Genomic DNA, 23,247 nt, shown 5'->3' with positions numbered 1-23,247 from the left:
AGGAACCAGCTATACCCTCTGTCGGGGACTGCCTCCGGCTGGGAAAGTCCCCGCCATTACAAGAAGGTGCTTGGCTCACTGCTAGCAAAACATGCTGCAAGTATACAATGAACTTTCTGGTGAAGCCCGCCTAAAGGAGGACATAGTTATTGGCTGTATCAAATTTAATCAGCATAGTAACAGGACTCTCATTGGCTCTCCCCATGGCTTGACCCCTTATTGGTCACCCTGCTGTATATAAGCTAAGGAAGTTGATTAAATAAAGGGAAATGAAGCATTAACACCATACCAGGCTCATTGTTGTCCTTGCGGGCCGAGGGCGACACCCTCTACTGTTTTGGGAACTCCAGTCCAGTCAGGTCACCCTCTAGGGAGCCAGGGAGTATCACTGAAGTGCCTTACACTGAATTCCACTTCGAGAAGAGGGGCAGTAAGACTAGGTACCGTCTTCAAGGGAATAGTGGTCTAGAAGGAGACATGTAAACAGTAAGATAGAGAGTGTAGGCAATTAGTCCATTCGGGAAGTCCCGAGGAGGGTATATTGGCAATCAATGAAAACCAGATAGGGGTCATGCAAGCTAAGTGTAGATGGCTTATGTATGCTGTTCATGATCAGAATTGAAGAAACATGCCAGTCTTGGGTGCAAAGGCACATTCTTTGACAGGTAACAGGATTCTCTTTGAAATAGTAGATAAAGCTGAAGGGGCAACATAGGATAGATTATGTAATACACAACATATGCATCAACATTTTTTAAAAGATTTTACTTATTTTTCAGAGCACAAGCAGGGAGGAGCAGGCAGAGGGAGAAGCAGGCTCCCCACTGAGCAGGGAGTCCGGTGCAGTACTTGATCCCAGGACCCTGGGATCAGGACCTGGGCCAAAGGCAGACACTTAAACAACTGAGCCATTGAGGTTTCCCATCTATCAATACTTTTTTTTTTTAAAGATTTTATTTTATCTGACAGAGAGAGAGATCACAAGTAGGCAGAGAGGCAGGCAGAGAGAGGAGGAAGCAGGCTCCCTGCTGAGCAGAGAGCCCGATGTGGGACTCGATCCCAGGACCCTGAGATCATGACCTGAGCCGAGGGCAGCGGCTTAATCCACTGAGCCACCCAGGCGCCCCTATCAATACTTTTTTAAAAAGATTTTATTTGTTAGGGGTCACAAGCAGACAGAGAAGCAGAGAGAGACAGGGGGAAGCAGGCTCCCTCCAGAGCAGAGAGCCCGATGTGGGGCTTGATCCCAGGACCCTGAGGTCATGACCTGAGCCGAAGGCAGAGGCTTTAACCACTGAGCCACCCAGGTGCCCCCCCCCCCCCATCTATCAACATTTTATTTATCAACCTCAAATGTTAATTGGAAGTTGGTGAAAATCCACTGCTATCCCTTTAGGACAATGTATTTATATTTGCTGCATAATAAACTATCAAGAACAGTGGCTTAAAACCACCACCATATGGTTTATTGTTGATTGATAGTTTGCGCTGTGCTTGGCAAGGCTCCCTCGTGTCTGCCATGGAGGACTGCCAGTTTGTCTGGCCAGCACCTTCACTCAAGAGCTCCTCATCCTACAGTCCAGATAAGGCCTGTACCTGCCCTTCCAGAGCATTCCAGAAGATTAAGGCCCCCTCCTGTGCAATTTTTCGGTCAAGTCCCTGTTTGTGTCCTCTTTGCCTGCGCCCCATGGATGAGTGCAATCACATGGCTGGGCCCAGAGTGAAGGTAACCAGTCACACAGAAGGGGTGTGGGTCCAGGAAAGGGAAGAAATGGTGGCCATTTCTGGAATCCCCACAGGACCAAATGAGAGGACACCTGGGTGGCTTAGTTAAATGTCTGCCTTCAGCTTGGGTCATGATCCCAGGGTTCTGGGGTCCAGTCCTGAGGGCGGGCTCCCTGCTCAGCGGGGAGTCTACCTCTCCCCCTTGCTCGTTCTCTCTGTCTCTCTCATTCTCTCCTTCTCTCTCTCGCTCTCCCAAATAAGTAAAACTTTAAAAAAAAAAAAAAACAACAGTCCAAATGAGAGAACAGCTTTATAGAGCTATAACTGACATCTAATGAATTGCACACACTTAAACAATTTAAGTTTTCGCTTACCAAACAAGTTGATACCTTTTTGCCTGTGTCCAGAGCTCACGGTGGAGGTTCTCATGCTCTCTGGTGGAACATTCAGAGATCTGAGCAAGCACTTGTCTGAGGGGCCTTAGAGTTAATGTGGCGTACAGGCTTGGAACACGCTTGGAAACAAAGTATGCTGAAATGGGAGAAAATTCGGCTCACCAGTGAGAAGCTGATCACCCCAGGAGACCAAAGCACATTCTTTTAGGAGACTGCAAGCCTTTGTACAGCTGCTAAGACCCCAGTAATAAGCAGCTTTTATCTGAAAGGCCTCAAAAACTATAAATCTGGCTAATTACCTTTTGGGTACTACTGGGGCAGAGTAAATCCTACAAGCTCGAATCACTGGCTTCATGTTTCTGTGCCTTGACGTCTTGATGTAGGCAAGTGGAAGCAGCACTTTCCAGCCAGGTTCTATGTAAGTCCCACCATTGCTTTGTGTTTTTAGAGACATTTGAGCCTTTATTAATGTCTCTTTTCTGGGCATTGGAAAGGATAGGTGTTGTCTATGGATGGCATCCTATCTGATTGGTTAATAGAAGTCCCTTTTCAGTAGAGAAGTATAACTCTGTTGGATGACATTGGCCTTTGATCCTATGTGTTTTCTTGTACTGGCTGTGTCTCCAGTGGTTTACAGTGGGATTTATGGTAAGTTTAGGCAATAGTTCTTGATGGAGTTGGGTTTCCCCGCTAGATGGGACAGGAGAGTGAGGTTCCACATCCTTAAGACAAGGCCATAGAGACTCAGCCAACTCTGTCCAAAAGAACCTCTTAGTCCTTTAGCTGGTGGGAGAAAGTGCACCTTATAGGCTATTGGGAATTACTTCCTGCCTCAGACCTAAGGAGGACATAGCTCCTCCAAGAAGGGAGGTCAGCAGGTGGAGAGATGTCTTTCTCCAAAGGAATCCACTTGGAGACAGAATTCATAGGAATGTTTCACCTCAGAGATCAGCAGAGAATATTTTCAGATAATATAGTTACAGAGATTACTTTGAATCAGCAGTCTGTGCCGCTGTTCCCCGCTTTGCAAAGTGGAAATAATAGTAGTATCTGTTTCCTTAAGGTGGTTGTGAAGATGAACTGAGTTAACACATGTAGGTGCCTGGACTAAGGCCAGTCATACTGTGAGAACAAAACAGTCAATCTAATAAGTATTTTCTTAGGATGTTCCACACACTTGGCATTGGCGTTCAAGCAGATAACAACAGACAGGGTTCTTTTCCCTGGGGTTTTGAGACCACTGAAAGTGTTCATCTGTTTACTCGATGAATGTGCACTGGTGCTTCCATTCCTGACCTGTGGCCTCCTGCATGCAAAGACTCTTGAATACAGGCCAGTGTCCTGGATTCATTCTATTCTGGGACTTAGGAAAACCAGGATCTTCCCCCTTGCTTCATACTTCTTTCATTTTTCCTTTCCTTGACTCCTTTGTTTCATGGCAGACCAGGTGGTTCTCGTCCAGGAGTGACTTTGCTCGTAGTCATTTAGCAGTGACATTTAGCAGTGTCTGGAGACCTTTCTTATCTTTAACTAGGGTTGGGGAGGATGCCACTAGCATCTAGTGTACAGAGGCCACAGATGCTGCAAAACATCCTACAACACATAGGACAGCCTCCACCACAAGAGCCCATCTGGACCCAAATGTCAACAGTCCCCAAGTTGAAAAACTCTGTGGTAGAGTAATAATTTCTATACTAGGCACTAAATGGGAGACAGAAGACAATCAGATAGTATTCCAGGCTCATTAGGATGGTCCTATCCTCTTGGCTTCATCTAATTCTGCTGAGGTCACTAGGAAGAAGTTTCATGAAAAGGTTGGAAGCTAAGACCTTATTGCACTGAATGAAGTGATTTTGTTTCTGAAGGTTGCCAGGGAGAGGGGGTAGGGAGAGGGTGGTGGGGTTATGGACATTGGGGAAGGTATGTGCTATGATGAGTGCTGTGAAATGTATAAACCTGGTGATTCACAGACCTGTACCCTTCGGGCTAATAATACATTATATGTTAATAAAAAAATAAAAAATTATAAAGAAATAAAATAAAATAAAGTGACTTTGTTTGAGAGAGTCGGTTTGCATCACACCCTCAGACACCTGCTGGGAAGAATGCAACTGGGCATAGTTTTCCAGGTTACAGGATCCAAGCCAATAGAGCTACCTTTTTGGCACTAGATGGGGACTCAAATAAATCAATGGTGTTAATAAATATGGTGCCCACTACTTTGTGAGAATCTCTATGTGAGACAATTAACACTAGTTTTCTGTAATCACCCCAACAGTTATTTACAGATGAAGAATTTGAGGCAGCTTAGAGCTAGTAAATATCCTAGTAAATGGTGAAGTTAGGATTCAGACATTGGAATCTGCCTGAGGCCAAATCTAGTGATCACCAAGAGGGTTCAACGGTCCTCAAATCAATGTAAGACAGTTTTTGTTCTCAGTTCAGAAGACTCTACCCATTCTACCCATTCTGTCTCAACCAGTAAAAAAGGATGCTTTGCCCTCTCAGTTCCCTGTTGTGGGGAGTCTCTATCTGGGGCCATTTCCTGGTCTAATCCTTAAACTCTAAGTTCAGGAAGGTCCTCTCCTGGTTTGTGCAGATCTAGCCTCCAGCATGTGCTCCTGGGGCTGTTCAGAGAGCTGGCTTTGAACAAGGCCCCTCCCCTATGTGGCTCCATTGGTGCCCTGAGTCAGCTCTGGAGAGTCACTCAGCTCCATCTAATCTACCATAGCCTGTTCAATCCTCTCTACCCGGTTTTTCCAAACCTGTCCTGCTGGTAATGGAGATCCTTTCCCTGTGCCGTCCCCCTCGCTCCATGGCAGTATAAGCTATTGTAGTTAATAGGGTTAAAGGAATGGAGACTGTTGAAAAGCTCTGCACCTTTTCGTGGCCAATATAGAGTTTGGTGGCCCTCATGGATCATGATGGCTGACACGTACTGAGTGCTTATACCAGACACTGTTCCGAGCACTCAAGTGTAACATTTAATCCCCACCAGAACTCTTCAGGAAATGTATTGTCATCACTATTACAGATAAGGACATAGAGGCACACAGATGTGACTTGTGTAAGATCACACCATTGTGAATGATGGCAGATTTGAGCCCAGAGTCCTCTTGCACACTGCTCTGCTGCCCTTCAAAATATGGCAAGTGCCATGAAATCTGGACTTGTAGGAAGCTGGTGGTCAGTGTAGGCCTCTGAAGAGTTGAAAGTTTTGATTTGAAGCCTGATTGTGAGAAGGAGTCAGACACGTGAAGACTTGGCAAAGCGTATACCAGGCAAGGAAGATGGCAAGTAGATTGCTTCTTACATGGATCAATGAAGGCCAGGATTCTCTTTCCCTTAAAATAGACACCACAATGAGTTTCCTAAAGAAGCTTATTATTAACATCCCAAGTATAGGTCAATGGCCACCACAAAAGCAAGATTCAGTATATAAAATTTTATGGAGTGAGGGAGATCAGTATGAGACTGCCCAGATAGATAACGGTTTCCACACTGAGACCAGGGAGACCCATGGTCCAGCATTCCTGGTGCTAAAAGCCAGAATATAACTGAGAGGAGTAAAGTCGAATCAGTAATGTGAAATGCTTGTCACTCCTGCCCCCCTTCTCCCCAAAGCACTCCTTAATTTGCCTTCTCCTCCCCTGATACTTGCTTACAGGAGTCTGTGTCCTGGAAATAGCATATTTTCATGAGAAGTTTAGTTATTGGTTGACCATTCTTTTTCTTGCATGAACAGTAAGACTTTTGGTGTGCTGCTTCAAGCTTGTCTTCAGTTTAGGGATGTTTTTCTTCTAGTAAATCATGAGTAGTATTTATGTTTTGTCTTCAGATTACATACTCAGGAACACCAGCTATCAGCACTTTGGATCTCTGTTGTCTGTCCTTAGCTTTGGTTATCTCACTGAGAGTAGACTCCTCTCCTGAAAAGTCTCCTCAGAGCCCTTTTCATGTCCCTGTTCCTCAGACTGTAGATGAAGGGGTTCAGCATGGGGGTGACCACCGTGTACATCACTGAGGCTATTGAGCCCTTTCTGGAGGGATGAGTTGTTCCAGAAGTGAGGTAGACTCCAAGGCCTACCCCATAAAACAAGGAGACAACCAAGAGATGAGACCCACAGGTGGAAAAGGCTTTATACTTCCCTGCCACCGATGAAATGTCCATTATGCAGGAAATAATTCTATAATAAGAAAAAAGGATCACAGTCAGGGGAATGACACCCAGCAGGCCAGTTACAAAATACAGCAGGATGTCATTGGCAAGGGTGTCAGAGCAGGCAAGCTTGAGGATCTGAGTATGTTCACAGAAGAAGTGGGGGATTTCTATCTCTTTGCAAAAGGACACCCTCAAAAACATCAAGCTTTGCAACAAAGAATATGTCAGGCAGATGAACCAAGAAAGCAGAAGCAGGAAACCACAAAGGCGAGGGCTCATAATGACTGTATAGCGCAGGGGATGACAGATGGCCACAAACCGATCATAGGCCATCACCGTCAGTAGCAAATTATCTAGTCCAGCAAAAATCATGAAAAAATACATCTGGGTAAGACAGCCTTCATATGTGATGGTATTGCTCTGTGTCTGGATGTTCACTAGCATCTTAAGGACAGTGGTGGAAGTGAAACCTATGTCAGTGAGGGACAGGTTGGAGAGGAAGAAGTACATGGGTGTGTGGAGGTGGGAGTCATAGTTGATGGCCAGAATGATGAGAAGGTTCCCAAGCATGGTGACCAGGAACATGGATAGGAACAACCCAAAGAGGAGGGGCTGCAAGTCCATATCTTCTGAAAGTCCCAGAAGGATGAATTTCAAAACCACTGTTTGGTTCCCAGCTTCCATACGACTTATGGAAATTGCCTGGAAAGAGGCAATGTTAAAACAATGACAAAAGAAGAATGTGTCATTATATTTCAAACTCATGAGGTCTTGTGCATTACATAAGAGTTGTGGTTGTGATTTCTTTAGTTGACCAAAATCTCTTCAGTAACACCCTCCCCTTCCTGTTTGTATCACTACTACCAGGATCACCTCTTTAAAATGAATGTCCCAAAGCAGCCAGTAGGCTTAGTTGGCAGAGCATGGGTCACTTGATCTTGGGTTTATGAGTTTGAGTCCCACATTGAGTGTGGAGATTGCTTAAAAATAAAAACTTTAAAAAATAAAATAAGGGGCTCCTGGGTGGCTCAGTCGGTTAAGCGTCTGCCTTCAGCTCAGGTCATGATCTCAGGGTCCTGGAATTGTGCCCTGCATCAGGGGCGGAGGCTAGGCTCCCTGCTCAGCCCAGCCTGCTTCTTCCTCTGCCTGACACTTTACCTGCTCATTCTCTCTCTCTCTCAAATAAAGAAGTAAAATCTTTTAAAAATTAAAATAAAACAAAACAAAATAAAAAAATAAATGTTCCACACCATGTCGGGGTCTCCTCTGCATCATCCCCCATGCATGGGTGCCCCACCTCTGCTGTATAATTCCTATGAGAGGACCACTAGCCTCATGAGAATCTCCATCCTGCCCTGTGTCTGTGGTCTCTTCAAGTTCTGGGAAACAGAGAAGAAGGAGATCATCGAGACTTGCAGAATTTAGTAATATTTTTTGTTCTCATGCCTAACTAGTGTGTGCCTGGTATCTTATTAGTATCTAGGAACAGCACATTCTCTGTGTTGTTTGGTTCTGATAAGGATGCTGTGCAAAGATTTTATAGATAATTCTTTAATTATTACAGTAACTCCTCCATTGCTGTCCTAATTTGTCCCTCAATCACCATCATAATGATCAAGGTACCACAATATGCTTCAATTCCAAAGAGTAAATCAGACACCCTCCCCACCCCCGAACCATACATTCTAATTATTCTCTGCAAGTTCGTATTGTAGTTCCTTCCATTTCTTTAGGTTAGGACAACTCTGACTTTTCTATTTCATTTTCATTTCATATCCCAAGCCCTTAACACAATACCTGGTGCTCTCTGTATATTTTGATTGAGTGAGAGTAACAGAAGAAATTTTCAGGGTATAGTAAAGACAATTCCCTATCATAAAATCCTCTAACTAGGAAGACACACCATTTATCATGAAGGTTTTCCAAATGAACATAAAGGGAATGCAGGCCCTACCTTTTATTTCACCTGGTAAAAAAAAAAGTAAGAAGCCTTAGTTTATGTTTGGATATTAGGTCTCTGTGACAGGAGGAAATTTCTAGACTCAGAGGCAGTTGCCTTCAATTTTATATACATTCAAAAAAATGTATACAAAGTTCCTAAGCAGCGTAGTGATAGATTATAAAGAATTAGATCAGTTGTTTAAAGTATATACAATAAATTACGGTTTTATCAATAATACCAAATGATAGGGGGCCTGGGTAGCTCAGTTGGTGGGGCATCTACCTTCAGCTCAAGTTGTGATCCTGGGGTCCCAGGATCAAGCCCTGAAACTGGGCTCAGTGGGGAATCTGCTTCTCCCTCTGCCCCTCACCCTCACCCAGCTCATGTTCTCTCTCTCGGGTAAAGAAATAAAATCTTTTTAAAAAAATAATACCCTATGACCCTGCAATTGCACTACTGGGTATTTACCCCAAAGATACAGATGGAGTAAAAAGAAGGGCCCTCTGTACCCCAATGTTTATAGTAGCAATGGCCACGGTCACCAAACTGTGGAAAGAACCAAGATACCCTTCAATGGACGAATGGATAAGGAAGATGTGGTCCATACACTCTATGGAGTATTATGCCTCCATCAGAAAGGATGAATACCCAACTTTTGTATCAACGTGGACAGGACTGGAAGAGATTATGCTGGGTGAAATAAGTCAAGCAGAGAGAGTCAATTATCATATGGTTTCACTTATTTGTGGAGCATAAGAAATAACATGGAGGACATGGGGAGATGGAGAGGAGAAAGGAGTTGGGGAAATTGGAGGGGGAGATGAACCATGAGAGACTATGGACTCTGAAAAACAACCTGAGGGTTTTGAAGGGGCAGGGGGTGGGAAGTTGGGTGAGCCTGGTAGTGGATATTATGGAGGGCATGTATTGCATGGAGCACTGGGTGTGGTGCATAAACAATGAATTCTGGTACACTGAAACGAAATTTAAAAAATAAAAAATTAAAAAAATTTTTTAAATTATCACACACAAAAAAATAATAATATCAAATGGCATTAAAAAGCAAATTAAAGTCTGAGAGAGGGAAAAATTATAAGGAAATATAAAAATACAGTTTAATATATTAGAAAACTTTTAAAAACAGTTGAACTTATTACCCTCAACACCCAAAAAACAACCCAGTTAAAAAATGGGCAGAAGACATAAGTAGATATTTTTCCAAAGATATCCAGATGGGCAATAGACGCATGAAAAGATGCTCAATATCACTCATCGTCAGGGAAATACAAGTCAAAACTGCAATGAGATACCACCTCATACCTGTCAGAATGACTAAAATCAACAACACAGGAAACACCAGGTATTGGTGAGAATGTGGAGGAAGGGGACACTCTTCTACTGTTGGTGGGAATGCAAACTGGGGCAGCCACTCTAGAAAGCGTTCCTCAAAAAGTTAAATATAGAGCTACCCTATGACCCAGCAGTTGCAACACAGGGTATTTACCCAAAGGATACAAAAATACTGATGCAAAGGGACACATGCCCCCTGATGATTATAGCAGCATTATCAACAAGAGCCAAACTATGGAAAGAGCCCAAATGTCCATTGTCTGATGAATGGATAAAGATGTGGTGTATACATACACTGTGGTATTACTCAGCCATAAAGAGAATGAAATCTTGCCATTTGCAACAGCGTGGATGGAGATACAGTATATTATGCTAAGTGAAAAGTCAGAGAAAAAATACCGTATGATTTCACTCCTATGTGGAACTTAAGAAACAAAACAGATGAATATGGGGAGGAAAAAAGGAGAGAGGCAAACCGTGAAACAGACTCTTAACTATAGAGAACAAACTGAGGAGGGTGGGGGATGAGCTAAATGGGGAATGGGCCTTAAGGAGGCCACTCCTGATGAGCACTGAGTGTTGTATGTAAATGATGAACCACTAAATTCTACATCGAAAACTAATATTATACTGTACATTAACAGGGATTTAAGTAAAAACTGAAAACTACAAAAGAGCTACAAAATAAGAAAATAAAAGCAGTAAGAAAAAACAAAAAGGTTATATTGGCCAAAAAAAGAGTTAGGTATGAGACTGTTGATGGCATTGCTGTTTATGGTTCTCTAGAATCACTGTAGAGTCCCCTGTTCAATCACATTATTTAGAATATTGGCATCGGAGTTCTGCTGTTGGAGTAGAATATTTGCCAGGTGTTGCCAAGTTAGAGTATGCTGTTGGAAGTATTGCTGTCAGACATAATGTTTATATTAGTGCATATTTTCAAAACCTAAATAGGACAGTTAGGAAACCTTAACTAACATAGCAAAGTGTCCATGGTAGAGTGGAACGTAGAAAGAAGAGAATGAAATGGAAAGACTAAAGAGATGTTCACATAGAACAGGGGCCATCCAGAGGTGAATTGTAATGGAAAGAAACTCACCAGAGTGTCCACCTTGCTTTTCCTGAGAGGTAAGAGTCTAGGGCCTATTTTCTCTTTTTTTCCCTCTTTTCTATGTCTTCTTAATTTTCATAATGAGCATATATTACTTTGTGATTATAAAAAAAATTATGGAGAAATATATTCATATATTTGAGCAGATTTCAGGATAGTCCCTTCTTCTTCCTCTTCCCCCCGGCAGGTCAGGAACTCAGTAATCCCTGAATAAAAGATAGCGTGAGCCATTATGCCAGGTGGAGAGAGGGAATGGAGTTTGGAAGAGGGGAGAAAAGAGAAAGCAGGAGTAAAAGAAATAAAAATCCAGAGATGAAACTAGGGGAAGAAGCTATAAAATAAGGATTCTCCAGAAACACAGAACCAACAGATCTGTGACCGGTATTTATAGGTGGAGCCTGAAGGCCTGAGAATCAGAGCTGTTGGCGTGGTTTCTGGTCTGAAAAGCCTGGCAGGCTTGAGTTTTGCAAGGGGGCAAGCCAGCCTGAAGGCAGTCAGACAGACGGAATGATCTCTTACTCAGCCTTTTTGATCTCTACAGGCCTGCAGCAGCTCTGATGAGGCCCACCCACATCAGAAAGGGCAATCTTCTTCACTCTGTTGAGGGGTCTGAATGTCCATCTCCTGGACAGAAATACCCTCACACACACATATACTCAGAATTGACCAAATATTTCCCATCACAGAAGCGTTTGAATTGTATCTGATGATTGCAAATAAAAGGTAACAGCCTGCAGAACTAAAACCTCTCCACTGGGATGCAACATTAATGAGTTTGATGGTGAACTGGGAGTAATGTTCACCGTCTGCAGGCCAGTGATGGAAGGTGCACATGCTGATGTCTCCGGCAAAGTGCTGGAGATCCATGCTTTGATTCTGAGTATGTGCTCTCAGTTGTGGTGGTGGTGGTGGGGTGTGCATGTGGCAGGCATGCAGAATGAAAGATTCGATTTAGGGCCGATTCTTCAGATGTGAGAAGATTATAATTAGCCTAGATGGCAAATGCAAATTTGATTGCTTTGGGACTCCATGGATAGTAGCAAGACAAATGAGAGGAACTTTGCTAGTAGGGGCATCTGAGACCTTCCATGCAGTAGGACATGAGGAGTCAGGAATGGGTAAGGATGGCTGTGATGCAAAACTTATCCTGAAGATCAGTATTTTGGGAGAATCTGGCTGTCTTTGGTATCAAAATGGCAACAAGAATTTTCACTGAACACCTTCACTCACCAGTGGGGCTTTAATTCAGGTCCTTATAGCTTCTCATATGGGCCACACATGGACTGGCACCCTCTTTGCCCATTATGCAGGAGAGGTCAGCATGGTTCCCACCTCATCATTGTTCACATCTTTTAAAAGTCTTTCAGCTGGGTGCCTGGGTGGCTCAGTGGGTTAATCCTCTGCCTTCGGCTCAGGTCATGATCTCAGGGTCCTGGGATCGAGCCCCACATCGGGCTCTCTACTCAGCAGGGAGCCTGCTTCCTCCTCTCTCTGCCTGCCTCTCTGCCGGCTTGTGATCTCTCTCTCTCTGTCAAATAAATAAATAAAATCTTAAAAAAAAAAAAAAGTCTTTCAGCGGCTCAGTATCCCTCCAGGGGAAGGTCCTAACTCCACTCCCTTCATGGTTTGGCCCCTGTCTTCTTGCTCTGGCCTCATCACTGATTCCCCCAATCCCCTCCTGTCTTCTGATCCAGCCTTTGTATTAAGGAGGAAATTACCCAAAACTTTTAAATTACTCAGAAGGATGGCTGCATTTCTTTTGAACACTACCTTGAAGTATTGCAGAATGGGCCAACTTAATTCTCCCATTAAAAAAAAAATATTTTATTTATTTATTTGACACAGAGAGAGATATCACAAGTAGGCTGGCAGAGAGAGGAAAGCAGGCTCCCTGCTGAGTAGAGAGCTGGATGCGGGGCTCCATCCCAGGACCCTTAGATCGTGACCTGAGCTGAAGGCAGAGGTTTTAACCCACTGAGCCACCCAGGCGCCCCTAATTCTCCCATTTTCTGAGGGAACGTCCCTTCATTTTCTTGAGACCTGGACTGTGTGACATCAGTGCTAACACATAGAGATTAATAAACTTCAAGTGATTTTTGTCTAGTAGAGATGCAAAATGTTTCTATTCAGCTAAGAAGATCACCCCAATGGTTATTGTTCCTTGCCCTGTGGGACAATGAATCTCTATCTGGTAAAGAACATAATGCCAAAAGCTACAGGGTTTTAAAAAAAAAAAAATTAAGATTTTATTTATTTATTTGAGAGAAAGAGAGAGAGAGCATGAGCACATGAGTCAGTGGCCGGGGCAGAAGGAGAAGGAGAAACAGACTCCCTGCTGACCAGGGAGCCCCACATGGGGCTCCGATCCCAGGACACCGAGATCATGACCTGAGTCAAAGTCAGACACTTAACAGACTAAGCCACCCAGGTGCTCCAATTTTTAAGAATCTAAACAAGGTGCTAGAGCCTCACAACATTTTTATGGCAATGCCCTATCCCCTTTTTTATGAGCACTTTTAAAAAATAATATTTATTCCTTTGAGAGAGAGAAAGGACATGAGCAGGGGGAGAGGCTGAGGTAGAGAGAGAAGCTGAGCAGAGAGCCTATTTCTGCATCCAGCTTGGAAACCTCATTTCATTATTCCTTTCCTACCTGTATAAATCCCTGTTCCTCAAATGCTCTGCAAACTAGCTTTACTCTCTTTGGCTCCCTCATTAATAAGTAAGTCTTTGACAAATACTCACCATATATTTGTATGAGAGTCACATTTTTATCTATTGGAAACTAAGGCTTTGACATCAGTTACTCGACAGTTCTTACGATTCTAGGTACATCCTATGCAATTTTGTAGCTCTGGACCGTTGCATTTACCTTCCCCTGGAGACTTCTTCCTGCCTATTCACCTGGGAAAGTCCTATGTCTCCTCCCATGCTCTGTCCTGAAATCCTGAAATCTTCATTGATGCGCCCCAGGCAGTGCTGACCACTCTCTCTTTGCACCTCCTCTGTACCTTCTAGACACCGGCCACATGTGGGGCAAGCTGTCACAGTGCCTGCATGGGTTTGATCCTGAGGCTTTCATCTTCTCAGGGAAGCAAAGCATTGTAGTTTCCTCCTTATATGCAGTACCTAGCTCAGTGTTAGGCATAAGGGAGACACTTCCTACATGTGTCAAGTTCCCTCTAGAAAATAAAAGGGAGGGATGCTCAAGTGGGTAGAGACCGAGGGGGAGACCGAGAACTAAGAGGCAGGGAAAGGAGAACAGAGCTGGAGATGAGGTGAGGACATCAAGCGCAGTGGGGCTCTGACAGCCATGTCCAGAGCCAGGGACTTTTTCTTGACTTGGGTGGGCTTTTCCTCTCTGCATTTCTACCTATGTGCCAGGAAAGCATGCAAGTGAAGTCTTCGGCCCTCGTCTTACCTCTTTGCCACTGCAGTTTCTGAGCAACGCTAGGGCAGCACAATGGTACTGCTGAAGATTTGGCCTCTGTTATATTAGCTTCTCCCAATGGAAGACAAATAAGGGAAGAGAAGCAGGGACCACTAAGCATGGGCGCCCAGGGCCACAATGACACCTGGCCTGACCCAAGGGCATTTCCTTCTGACAAGGGAGAGGCGACCCTGAGGTGAAGGGCACAGGAGGATTCTTTGGGGCTGAATTCCCTCCCTTCTCATTAAATTGCTGTTTTGATTGTTTCTGGAGACTCCCCACCCCCTCTCAAGGGGCAGGGAGGTGAATTACTGCCATGTCTATACCCTGAGAGCAGAGTTGGAGCCACATGTAGGATCTGTACAACTTCCACCAGCCCTGGTTTCCCCCACCACTGGACATACATGCAAGTCTTCCAGCCCCACTCCTCAGTCCCTACTGGGATGTTTTCTCCCTAAAATATTCTTTTCCTCTTGGGTGTGGCCTCCAGGGTACACAGCCTCCTTTAAGGAACATCTCACTTCATCTCCAGTTTCTTTACAAATCTAAGGATTGAGAAACATCTTTAGTCAAGTCTTTTTTTTTTTTAAGATTTTATTTATTTATTCATGAGAGGCCAAGAGAGAGAAGCAGAGGCAGGGAGAGGAGTGCAGGCTTCCCACAGAGCAGGGAGCCCAACGCAGGACTCATCCCAGGACTCTGGGATCACTGCCTGAGCTAAAGGCAGATGCTTAACCCACTGAGCTACCCAGATGTCCTGGAATCAATCTTTTAAATGTTTTTCTAGCATGATCTCATTTATATAAAGGCCCCAAATGGACAAAGCAAATCTCTGGTGATGGATGTTGGAATAATGATGATCTTGGGGGTATTGTATATTTCTGGGGTGCTGGAATTGTTCCAAAGCTCAATCTTGTTGGCAGTATGCAAGTATAACCACCACAGAGCATCATCAAGCTGTATAAACCTATATTTTTTTATCCTATCTGCTATATTTTAATTAAGACATTCACTTGAAGGATTTCCAGGACACATCCTTAGTTCACACATGCCCTCTTAAGCAACAGAATCATTATTCCTAGACAGATTTCAAGGATAATTTTGATTGCATCCCTTAATAATAACGAGATGCTGTTGATAGCAACTAATTTTTGTAACAGGACAACACATGTAGATAATTAATAGTAAAAATGAACTATTTTCATTTTTATGCCATGGGTGGCTCAGTCAGTTAAGAGTCCAACTGTTCATTTCGGCTCAGGTCATGATCTCAAGGTCCTGAGATCAAGCCCCACATCCTGACTCATCACTCAGTGGGGATTCTGCTTGGGATTCTCTCTCACTGCTCTTCCTCCTGCTCTCTCTCTCTCTGAAATAAATAAATGTATATTTTTAATTATTTTTTAAATTTTTTTTATTTTTTATAAACATATATTTTTATCCCCAGGGATACAGGTCTGTGAATCACCAGGTTTACACACTTCACAGCACTCACCAAAGCACATACCCTCCCCAATGTCCATAATCCCACCCCTTTTTCCCAAACCCCCTCCCCCCAGCAACCCTCAGTTTGTTTTGTGAGATTAAGAGTCACTTATGGTTTGTCTCCCTCCCAATCCCATCTTGTTTCATTGATTCTTCTCCTACCCACTTAAGCCCCCATGTTGCATCACCACTTCCTCATATCAGGGAGATCATATGATAGTTGTCTTTCTCTGTTTGACTTATTTCGCTAAGCATGATACGCTCTAGTTCCATCCATGTTGTCGCAAATGGCAAGATTTCATTTCTTTTGATGGCTGCATAGTATTCCATTGTGTATATATACTACATCTTCTTGATACATTCATCTGTTGATGGACATCTAGGTTCTTTCCACAGTTTGGCTATTGTGAACATTGCTGCTATAAACATTCGGGTGCACATGCCCCTTTGGATCACTACATTTGTATCTTTAGGGTAAATACCCAATAGTGCAATTGCTGGGTCATAGGGCAGTTCTATTTTCAACATTTTGAGGAACCTCCATGCTGTTTTCCAGAGTGGCTGCACCAGCTTGCATTCCCACCAACAGTGTAGGAGGGTTCCCCTTTCTCCGCATCCTCGCCAGCATCTGTCATTTCCTGACTTGTTGATTTTAGCCATTCTGACTGGTGTGAGGTGATATCTCATTGTGGTTTTGATTTGTATTTCCCTGATGCCGAGTGATATGGAGCACTTTTTCATGTGTCTGTTGGCCATCTGGATGTCTTCTTTGCAGAAATGTCTGTTCATGTCCTCTGCCCATTTCTTGATTGGATTATTTGTTCTTTGGGTGTTGAGTTTGCTAAGTTCTTTATAGATTCTGGACACTGGTCCTTTATCTGATATGTTGTTTGCAAATATCTTCTCCCATTCTGTCAGTTGTCTTTTGATTTTGTTAACTGTTTCCCTTGCTGTGCAAAAGCTTTTGATCTTGATGAAATCCCAATAGTTCATTTTTGCCCTTGCTTCCCTTGCCTTTGGCGTTGTTCCTAGGAAGATGTTGCTGCGGCTGAGGTCGAAGAGGTTGCTGCCTGTGTTCTCCTCAAGGATTTTGATGGATTCCTTTCGCACATTGAGGTCCTTCATCCATTTTGAGTCTATTTTGGTGTGTGGTGTAAGGAAATGGTCCAATTTCATTTTTCTGCATGTGGCTGTCCAATTTTCCCAGCACCATTTATTGAAGAGGCTGTCTTTTTTCCATTGGACATTCTTTCCTGCTTTGTCGAAGATTAGTTGACTGTAGAGTTGAGGGTCTATTTCTGGGCTCTCTATTCTGTTCCATTGATCTGTTCCATGTGTCTGTTTTTGTGCCAGTACCATGCTGTCTTGATGATGACAGCTTTGTAATAGAGCTTGAAGTCCGGAATTGTGATGCCACCAACGTTGGCTTTCTTTTTCAATATCCCTTTGGCTATTCGAGGTCTTTTCTGGTTCCATATAAATTTTAGAATTATTTGTTCCATTTCTTTGAAAAAGATGGATGGTACTTTGATAAGAATTGCATTAAATGTGTAGATTGCTTTAGGTAGCATAGACATTTTCACAATATTTATTCTTCCAATCCAGGAGCATGGAACATTTTTCCATTTCTTTGTGTCTTCCTCAATTTCTTTCATGAGTACTTTATAGTTTTCTGAGTATAGATTCTGTGCCTCTTTGGTTAGGTTTTTTCCTAGGTATCTTATGGTTTTGGGTGCAATTGTAAATGGGATTGACTCCTTAATTTCTCTTTCTTCTGTTTTGCTGTTGATGTAGAGAAATGCAACTGATTTCTGTGCATTGATTTTATATCCTGACACTTTACTGAATTCCTGTATAACTTCTAGCAGTTTTGGAGTGGAGTCTTTTGGGTTTTCCACATATAGTATCATATCATCTGCGAAGAGTGATAATTTGACTTCTTCTTTGCTGATTTGGATGCCTTTAATTTCCTTTTGTTGTCTGATTGCTGAGGCTAGGACCTCTAGTACTATGTTGAATAGCAGTGGTGATAATGGACATCCCTGCCGTGTTCCTGACCTTAGCGGAAAAGCTTTCAGTTTTTCTCCATTGAGAATGATATTTGCGGTGGGTTTTTCATAGATTGCTTTGATGATATTCAGTTATGTGCCCTCTATCCCTACATTTTGAAGATATATTTTTAATTTTTTAAAAGATTTTATTTATTTATTTGAGAGAGAGAGAGATCACAAGTAGGCAGAGAGGCAGGCAGAGAGAAGGGGAAGCTGGCTCCCTGCTGAGCAGAGAGCCTGATGTGGGGCTCAATTCCAGGACCCTGAGATCATGACCTGAGCCTAAGGCAGAGGCTCAACCCACTGAGCCACCCAGGCAACCCATAAATAAATATTTTTTAAAAAATAAACATGCATCAGTTTTAGCAGTCAGACAACTTCTTATATATATAATATATATCACTATATATTATATATATATATATATGTGTGTGTATATGTATATATATTATATGGTATATCATATATATGCACTGGGAATTCCCCACCATTTCACCAGATCACTCTTTCTATTATTTTCCATATCATTTTTCACACACTATATTATATAATGTATATAATAAATATAATATATATTAATAATTATATATTAATAAAAAATATATAAAAGTTACTATTTTGGGACGCCTGGGTGGCTCAGTGGGTTAAAGCCTCTGCCTTCAGATTGGGTCATGATCCCAGCGTCCTGGGATTGAGCCCTGCATCCAGATCTCTGCTCAGCGGGGAGTCTGCTCCCTGACCCCCTCACTCTGCCTGCCTCTCTGCCTGCTTGTGATCTTTGTCAAATAAATAAATAAAATCTTTAAAAAAAAAAAAAGGTACCATTTTAACTACTTTTAGTACACAGCTCAGTGGCATTAGGTACATTCACATTGTTGTGCAACCATCCCCTCCATCCATCTCCAGAACTTTCTCATCTTTCCAAGCTGAGACTCTGTCCCCATGAGACAGTGACTACCCCCACTCCCTGCCCCACCCCTGGATCCCGTCATCTCCTCTCTGTCTCTCTGAATTTGACTACCCTAGGAACTTCCCATAAGCAGAGTCATATAGTTTCTATGTTTTCCGTTTCAGGAGTGCCCTATGTCACTTAGAACAATGTCTCCAATGTTCATCCATGTCGTAGTGTGTGTCAGAACTTCTTCCTTTTTTAGGGTGAATAATATTCCCCATATGTTTACACAACATTTTGTTCATCTGTGAGTCTCATAGTGAATACTTTAGTTGCTTCCAGCTTTTGTCTATGTGAATAAGCTTCTATGAACATGGGTGTATAACCAACAGATGTTTTGAAGCCTTTTATTCCAGATTTGTTCTTAGAACTTTGATCAGCTACATGTATTGGTCAGAACCTTACACAGAAAATAAAGAGAAAGATTTTTTAGATGGATGACAAAACATATTTTTTCAGTTCTCAAAATTTTGTTAGGAAAATATCAGGAAAAGTCGAAAAAGGATATTTTTAACATAGAAGTTTCAACTGAATAATTGTCCAGAGTCTAAAGAATATCACACAGCACTTGATTCAAATTTTGAAAAAATGGACATAATTTTCTTTAACTGAGTCTTGTGGTATAAGAGACCCTGTCCAATTAATGTTTTGATACATTTTTGTCTCAAAGAATTTCTAAATTTATTAAGCAATGTGTTCTGTTCATAGTCTAAATATATGAATTCATGTCATAGGTTTTTTGAATCTTGCTATTATGAAGTTTTTGCTCTCTAAGACTATTTACTAAAAGGGATGAAGAAATTTCCCATATATTATTTGAAGTCTTGTAGTTATGGTTCCAATGGCTGTTGGGTTATACCACTGAGATTACAAATGCTTTTTAAGTTGTTTTGTTTTGTTTAATTTTTTATTTCTTTTCAGTGTAACAGTATTCATTGTTTTTGCACCACACCCAGTCCTCCATGCAATCCATGCCCTCTCTAATACCCACCACCTGGTTCCCCAACCTCCCACCCCCCGCCCCTTCAAAACCCTCATATTGTTTTTCATAGTCCATAGTTTCTCATGGTTCACCTCCCCTTCCAATTTCCCCCAACTCGCTTCTCCTCTCCATCTCCCCATGTCCTCCATGCTATTTGTTCAGTTTTATACACACACACACACACACACACACACACACATATGGTAGAAAGCTATTTATACTTGTTGACAGGAAATTTCATCTAGTCACTAAAGTTGTGTTAATAATACATATGACTTTTATTTCATCATTCCAGTTTTAATTTACTCAACTAATTAAAAATAATACATTTCACTTATAATTAAGAGTAAATACTTTGTAAAATAAATGATTTATTCATTTTTAAACATTTTTTAAGTAAGTTCCATACCCAACTCATGGCTTGAACTCATGAACCTGAGATCAAGACCTGAGCTGAGATCAGAGCCAATGCTTAACAGACTGAACCACCCAAGTGACCTTGATTTATTCATTTAAAAACATATGGCAGATCAGGGAGATTCAAATTAAAACCACTTTAAGATACCACCTTACACCAGTTAGAATGGCCAAAATTAGCAAGACAGGAAACAATATGTGTTGGAGAGAATGTGGAGAAAGGGGAACCCTCTTACACTGTTGGTGGGAATGCAAGTTGGTGCAGCCACTATGGAAAACAGTGTGGAGATTCCTCAAGAAATTAAAAATAGAGCTTCCCTATGACCCTGCCATTGCGCTCCTGGGTATTTACCCCAAAGATAAAAGATGGAGTGAAAAGATGGGCCATCTGTACCCCAATGTTATAGCAGCAATGGCCACGGTAGCCAACCTGTGGAAAGAACCAAGATGCCCTTCAATGGACAAATGGATAAAGAAGATGTGGTCCATATACACTATGGAGTATTATGCCTCCATCAGAAAGGATGAATACCCAACTTTTGTAGCAACATGGATGGGACTGGAAGAGATTATGCTGAGTGAAAAAAGTCAAGCAGAGAGAGTCAATTTTCATATGGTTTCACTTATTTGTGGAGCATAACAAATAGCATGGAGGACATGGAGAGATGGAGAGAAGGGAGTTGGGGGGAATTGGAAGAGGAGGTGAACTATGAGAGACTATGAACTCTGTAAAACAATCTTAGGGTTTTGAAGGGGCGGGGGGTGGGAGGTTGGGGGAACCAGGTGGTGGGTATTAGAGAGGGCACAGATTGCGTGGAGCACTGGGTGTGGTGCAAAAATAATGAATACTGTTACAATGAAAATAAATTAAAAATAAACTAAAAAAAAAATAAAAAAAGATTATGTGAAGAATGTAAAAAAACACATATGGCAGAACTTGTTTTTATGGTAAATCATGGAATATTAGTTTAATTTGTACAATCAACTGGAGTGCTTCCTTTGTCATTTAAATATTTTCTCATGTCCAAAATGAAAAAAATACATGGTATTACCCTCCCTCTATCGAGAACATTCTTGACAGATGAAGAGGTCACTCTTCTGCAACTCAAGAGGTCAACTTTCTCACTGCTGAGTCACCCTCCAGTCCCTGTATAAGCAGAGTCCTCCCCACCCTTTTACCAAATCACTCTATCTATTATTGTCCATGTTAATAAATCCAAAGGACATTGTTCAGCCTTTACTACTTGACTAGTGTCATCATTTTACACGGTTCATCCTCCCTCTCTTGAAGCAGGACTGTTTATCTACACACCCGTGTTCAATACCATATAGCCTATACAGTCACAGTATGGTCACAGGAGATTCACTGAGACACGTGCAACTTTCTTTCTTCTGTGTTACTTTGAGACGGACCCTAAGCTCTGTGGCTATGGGAGATGGGTCTTTGCAGCAAGGACACATTCCTGAGGGGGAACCTCTTTTTCTCAAAGGCAAATCCATAGTGATGAAAGCTCTTCCAAGAACTAATAAGCCCACGAGGGCAGAGAGATTCATCTGGCTCCAAAGATGCCTTCCTGGAAAACAGAATTAGCACACATGGGTCTGTTCTGCCATTTTCTCATTACCCCAAAGGAGTTGAATGACTTGAAGAATAGCCTATCAGAGGAACAATTTATTTAATGAAGAGCAATGAGAAATCATCCCCCCCAGGGACTCGAGAAACCATAAACACTTCCCTAGCATCCTCACCCATAGTTCAGTGACACCTGACGAGGAGGAGACCACCCGGGTGCCTCTCACGGATATGACTTGGTGACAGGTTCTGTCTCCCTGCTATACTCTGGTATAGAATCTGTCATCCACATCTAATAGAGGAGAAAGAGGTTGCACCAATATTTCTTTATGCAGTGCCAGCCAGTTGAGTCACACTGTCCTAGTGAGTCCTGGGTGTGAAAAGGAGGATTAAAAATCAGTTGGGGGAAGGAGGTAATAGGACGGATTATTGACTCATGGCTGGTTTTTTTTTTAACCTCTGGAATTTATTTCCCTGGTTATTTATGTATTTTTGGATTCTGCTGCTACTATTTTCTGTTGCTGCCAACTCTAATGGGCCCTCATTCTGGAAACTAGTGACTTCTCAGTGTCACTGGCATGGGCATTTCCTCAAGTGGACTCTTAAGAGTTTCTAACCCACCTGCTCAAGGCTTCCTTGTGCTTCTCTAGTGTGGTAGCTCTCAAAATGGGGTTCCTGGAGTAGCCGCAGCAGCAGCATCTCCTGGGAGCTTGTTAGAAATGCCTCTTCTGGGGCACCTGGGTGGCTCAGTGGGTTGAGCCTCTGCCTTCGGCTCAGGTCATGATCTCAGGATCCTGCGATCAAGCCCCACATCAGGCTCTCTGCTCAGCAGGGAGCCTGCTTCCTCTCCCCTCCCCGCTACCTGCCTCTCTGCCTAATTGTGCTCTCTTTCTCTCTCTGTCAAATAAATAAATAAAATCTTAAAAAAAAAAAAAGAAAAGAAAAAAAAAAAAAAGAAATGCATCTTCCCAGTCCCTGCCCAAGACCTGCTGACAAAACTCTGGGCAGGAGACCCAGAAATCTGTTTTAGCAAATCCTCTAGGTGATTCTAGTGCGTGCAATAATTGAAGAATCTCTGCCCAGAAGGATATCTGCTTCTCCACCCCACCATCACCATGACTTGGTTTCTACCAGGTTGTATACAGTCTGTTATTCATGAAATATGTACTGAACGCTCACTCCGTGCTGGGTGTTATCTATGTTGTCATTGCAATTGTGAACAGGCCTTTCTCTTGTCTTTCCTAACAGTTGTTTACAGATCCATAAGAGGTTAATGACACTGATTCATCCTCATTGTGTTTAAGTTGACTTTCTTCAGTATTGCAGCAGCTGACAGCGGCCAGATTTTCTTCTGATTTCCTAATATATTGCATTCACTTTTCTGTCTTAGGGCATTTCTTTTGAATAATTGGAGACAATGTTAAATAATTACAACAACAGGCATTATTTCCCCTTTCAGCTTTTTGTTTCCTTGGTCTGTTTCTTAGGGTTTAATAATGGACCTTGGATTAACCCTTGCTTTAGCATAGCTATTCTTGATCACCTTTTGGCAGTATTCTTGATTCCCTGTGACTAAAATTTTACCCTGTTCCCTTCCCATCAGTAACTGTTACATTTAATTAAATGTATTTTGATTTCTTTTGAAGCTATACTATTTTCTGCATCAATTGAT

General features: G+C 42.4%; 2 protein-coding genes across 2 annotated transcripts in view; both read right to left on the bottom strand.

Annotated features, from left to right (window-relative positions):
• Positions 1–23,247, bottom strand: part of LOC309865763 (olfactory receptor 7G2-like) — a gene marked incomplete at both ends in the record, with an annotated part of 192,481 nt that overhangs the window by 110,208 nt on the left and 59,026 nt on the right. The gene's annotated exons all lie outside the window — the stretch shown is intronic.
• On the bottom strand, positions 6,028–6,969 carry LOC309865817 (olfactory receptor 7G3-like; the record flags this gene model as incomplete). The annotated part of the gene is made up of 1 exon (XM_082732663.1): positions 6,028–6,969. Exon 1 carries the CDS (start codon positions 6,964–6,966, stop codon positions 6,028–6,030), a length of 939 nt encoding a protein of 312 aa, XP_082588789.1. The 5' UTR covers positions 6,967–6,969.

This window comes from Mustela nivalis (assembly GCF_964662115.1).
Source record: "Mustela nivalis genome assembly, chromosome: 1".
Taxonomy (NCBI): domain Eukaryota; kingdom Metazoa; phylum Chordata; class Mammalia; order Carnivora; family Mustelidae; genus Mustela; species Mustela nivalis.
Note: the sequence above shows the minus strand (reverse complement) of the source record. Positions and strands in the feature narration are given on the sequence as shown.